This window comes from Misgurnus anguillicaudatus, chromosome 24 (genome assembly GCF_027580225.2).
Source record: "Misgurnus anguillicaudatus chromosome 24, ASM2758022v2, whole genome shotgun sequence".
In the NCBI taxonomy this organism is placed as follows: Eukaryota; Metazoa; Chordata; class Actinopteri; order Cypriniformes; family Cobitidae; genus Misgurnus; species Misgurnus anguillicaudatus.
In genome coordinates, this window is record NC_073360.2 from 28,690,048 (window position 1) to 28,694,323 (window position 4,276).

The 4,276-nt window shown below is 35.3% G+C and overlaps 1 protein-coding gene across 1 annotated transcript; it reads left to right on the forward strand.

Moving 5' to 3' along the window:
• Window positions 1–276: 276 nt before the first annotated feature.
• On the forward strand, window positions 277–3,024 carry LOC141361696 (uncharacterized). Its single transcript, XM_073863360.1, has 3 exons — window positions 277–346; window positions 1,852–2,297; window positions 2,598–3,024. The coding sequence occupies exons 1-3, from the start codon at window positions 277–279 to the stop codon at window positions 2,967–2,969; spliced, it is 888 nt and encodes a 295-aa protein (XP_073719461.1). The 3' UTR covers window positions 2,970–3,024.
• The last annotated feature ends 1,252 nt before the right edge of the window (window positions 3,025–4,276 follow it).

The window sequence follows — 4,276 nt, forward strand, 5'->3', positions numbered from 1 at the left end:
CAGTCAACTTCGACACACAGGGAGTTGCAGATTACTGCTGGCTTTCAAAGCGAATAAAGTAATTTGGTAACTGCACCTTTAAATGTAGTGGGGCGGCGCCGGCAGATGCAAATGCCTGCATGCCAAGTTCATTGGTGTTTTAGTAGTTTCTCATAACAGATTGGTCTCTCTAAGCGAGTTCCCAATTCGATGGTCACGACGTGACGTCGTAGTGACTGACTGAAAGGGAACGAAAATATTCTGTAATGTTTTAAGTCTGCCTTTTCTGTTTTCAACATGACAGACCCTGACAGATTTCCGTCAGACTTTTCCATCACAGTTGACAGAAACATCATCGGAGAGGCTGGTTTGTGCGTTACAGTACGCTGTTATTTTATTGTTCCTAAAAACATTAGTTCTGAACCCTTTAAAAAAACCTGGTTCAAAGGAGATCCACAAAACCCTAATGTTGAAGTTCCTTGTTATCTTAACTTAAATGAGGGTGTAATAAAGGATGATATTAGGAGGCGATGCCACTTTCAGCTATTAAACTTGGTTCAGGGGGAATCTGACGGTGAATACAGATTTAAAGTGGAATGGGGACAAGGGAGTGTGCATATCTTTCCAGAGACAGTAAAAATTACTGTAAAAGGTGAGTTTTTTTTTTGAAGATGTGTCAATTAAGAAGACTTCTCTCTAGTATGATTTTTTAAAACACCATTATTGTAGTTAATTTTATTGTGTCTTTAATATTTTCCACATCATAAACACATGTAGTATATATACAGAGCTTTTATGTTACACTAAAATACACTTCATAGCTTTTGTGATCAATCTTAATTTGTATATAAAACAAATCTTAAAGGAATAGTTCACCCAAAAATTAAACTTCTGTCATCATTTACTCACTCTCATGTTGTTACAAACCATGTATTAGTTTTTTTATTTTGATAAAAACGAAAGAAGATATTTTAATAGATGATAGTTTACTAGTTCGCCTGCGCATTCAGGTCTTAATGATTAATGGTAAACGAACTTGGCTTGCTGTCCTTGAAGGGAGCTCTGAACCTTCAGAGAGAGCAAACCTGAGGCTGGGGCGCGAGCCCCAAGTTCAACCCCCCTGCTACAGAACTGCAAAGAGGAAGAAAGGGAGAGTGAAGGAGGAGATGAGGAGGAGGAGGGATGCCGGAAAAAATTGCAGCTGGGCATGGAGGTCTGAATATATGCCTTATGTATGCCCACACTGTAAAAAATGTCAGTAAATATTACAGCATTACTGGGTATTAGTGGCAACTAGCTGCCAGTAACTTACTGTAGATTTTACATTTATGTTATTTACTGGCAACATTTTGTTCAAAGTTAAATGAACATGAAACATTTTCAGACTTTATCGTCTACAGTAAGTTACTGGCAACCAGCTGCATAATTACAGCAAATTTTTTACAGTGATGTTGATGATTGACAGGTCTGAATGTTTAGGTTCCTCCCGAACCTACGTTTAGAACTACATTAAGCACCCAGCTGATTGTAACCATTGACTTCTATAGTAGGAAAACAAATTTTATGGAAGTATTGTAATAAGGAACAATTATGATGAAGAAAAAGCTACAATCAGCTGCAGTGCTTAGTTACCATCTTTTATCAAAATGTATTCTTTTGTGTTCATCAGAAAAAAGATATTCATACAGGTTTAGAACAACATGAGCATGAGAAAATAATCACAGATTTTTTTTATGTTTGGCTGAACTTTTTTATGTGTTTTTTGAGTACACTGAATGATAAGCAATGTGTTCTTTTAACCATGCATTTTTGAGTGCACAATACAAATAACCTCATAGGATTCCTGATTACAATAAGTGATTGGATTTTCAGAACTCACCCAAAAGCCAATAATGGATAATCCAGTGCTCACAGTGGGAAAACGGGCAAAGCTATCCTGTAAAAGTCCGGGGAATTGTCATGAATCCATTCATCGGGTTGTGTGGACAGGAATTGATAATGGTACAATTAAACATGACGCATTTGCGGTTCCTGGGCTTGTATATGAATCTTCAATCCTGTTTTTTAAACCTGAGCCTGAACACCACAAAACTAAGCTCACATGCACAGTGATATTTAATGGAAATATCCCGACAGAAACAAGTGTGATCCTGAAAGTAAGATGTACGTTTGATTTTTTTATTCTTTATCTTTCTATAAAATGGTACACAATAGGCAATCTTTCTTTTCAATGTTGCTTCTTTATTTGTTGGTTGCTAAGGCACGCATCAACATTGATATTAATACCAGCAGAACATGTATCTGGTATTAAAGGGATAGTTCACCCAAAATGAAAATTCTGTCATCATTTACTCACTTTCATGTTGTTACAAACCCGTATAAATTTCTTGGTTCTGATTAACATGAAGTAAGTAACCAAACCTTTCAGGAGCCCCATTCAGTTCCATCGTATTTCTTTTTCCTACTATGGAAACAAAGCAACCCAGCAATTTTTTTGAGTGCTCTTTTAGCTCAGGGCCTTTTGACACAATACCATAGCAACTATTCACCATTCAATACCGTTCCATGTTCAATTAATTTAATGTGTTCACATATGTCAAATTTAAAGTGAGTTAAAGAGCTTCGCTGTTATTCATTTTTTTTCAGTTGCTCCCAGAATTCGAAACACCTCCAGTTGCTCTCTTTGGGGTGATAAATTGACCTGTATGTGTGTCAGTGATGGTTTTCCATTGGCCGATATTTCCTGGCCACTTTTAGATGTTGCCGCTGATTTTTACAGTATTGCTACATCAAGAGAGGACTACAGTATGAGTAACATCTCCATCTCTGGCTTCAGCCACCTCAACTCAACCGTCAAATGTATCAGTAAGAATGAATTGGGTGAGGCACAGATGGAAATCCCGGTGAACAGTTTCTCTGAAACTCATAAAGGTAGGCAGAATACGTTCATTGTGTTTGTATCATGGGGTAAAATGACCGTCACCTTGTAAAGTTGAAGTGCAAATAAGACCTGCTATTATTTTACATTTGATTCATTTTTCCCTTTCTTTGTTGCCACAGTGCACATTAGAATGGTAAACATCTGTTATTTGATTTTACGATGCCTAAAATTTCTTCTGTTCTCTTTTTTCTGTTTTTGATCTTTTAGTAAGTTTGTCTATGCCTTGGATGTTCTGTATTCTTTCAGTTGTTTTTAATGTCATCTTCTCTGTGGCTATGACGGTCCTTTACTTATGGTAAGAACTTTAAAAACGCACAAATGAAATTGTGTCATCTTTCTATTAAACTAAAGCTGAAAAGATATTGATGCAGTCACGTCAAGCATGTTGTTATTGACAATTGATGAATCTGCTTTATAAGAGGTTGTGTTTAAATGTAACTAAGCAATATGTAATATATTGCAAATAACAAACAAATAATTAAGATATGAAAATTTTAATTTCTAAATTTCTTTGGTCTGACAACTGAATGAAGTTTACTTTCTTTTGACAGGAGGAGACGAGGAAATAAGACACCAAAAGATGACAAACATGTCTATATGACTACAATGAAGAGAGAGGAATCCCTGTATCAGACTATCAACACTTCAGAAAGATCTTAGTGCTTAGTCTGAAACTGACGAATGAATCTATATACATATATGTATATGGTCTGATATCTATGTGTGATTAAGTGGAGGGAGGACTAATTCGCATATTCATTCATCTGCATAGCCAATATTAAATTAGAAAAGAGTGTACAGTTACATTTAAACTATTATAAAGCAAGTAGAAATTACTGTCACAAGAAAAAACTTTTACATATGCTGTTATGATGCTCAAAGATGAGTTTTAAGTGATGATATCATCCAATATAGAGGGACTTTAAATATTTTAGTGCTATTGTTTTGTCTCAAGATGTAAACAATGTTTTGTACGTTTCTTTTTGTTAGAAAAAACTATGTATAACTAATCTAGAATCTTAACCCTAAACTCTTCTAAATAATATTAGCCCGATGTTTTTTATATAATATATTTTCTTTGCTGGTTATGTTAAAGGAACTTAAATTACTCTACTACTAGTTTTACTGTAAATGTTTTACTGTTTTTCCATTTTGTATCTTTTTCACTATTAAATGTGGTGCATGTAAATTTTAGTGGCATCTAGTGATGAGAATGTGAATTGCAGTCAATAGCTCACCCCTCAAATTCAAAACGCATACGGTAGCTGCCACAGGACAAACATATCATCATTTGACCACATAGGGACAAAATGCGCTCTTTAAGATAGTTTGTCCGTTTAGGGCCAATGTAGAAAC

Bases quoted from the DNA above. Each gene is read 5' to 3' on its own strand.
- LOC141361696 (XM_073863360.1), top strand. From the start codon at position 277: ATGACAGACCCTGACAGATTTCCGTCAGACTTTTCCATCACAGTTGAC. The intron at 347-1,851 runs GTTTGTGCGTTA...TTGGATTTTCAG, and splicing joins AAACATCATCGGAGAGGCTG to AACTCACCCAAAAGCCAATA. The intron at 2,298-2,597 runs GTTCACCCAAAA...AGTGAGTTAAAG, and splicing joins TATCTGGTATTAAAGGGATA to AGCTTCGCTGTTATTCATTT.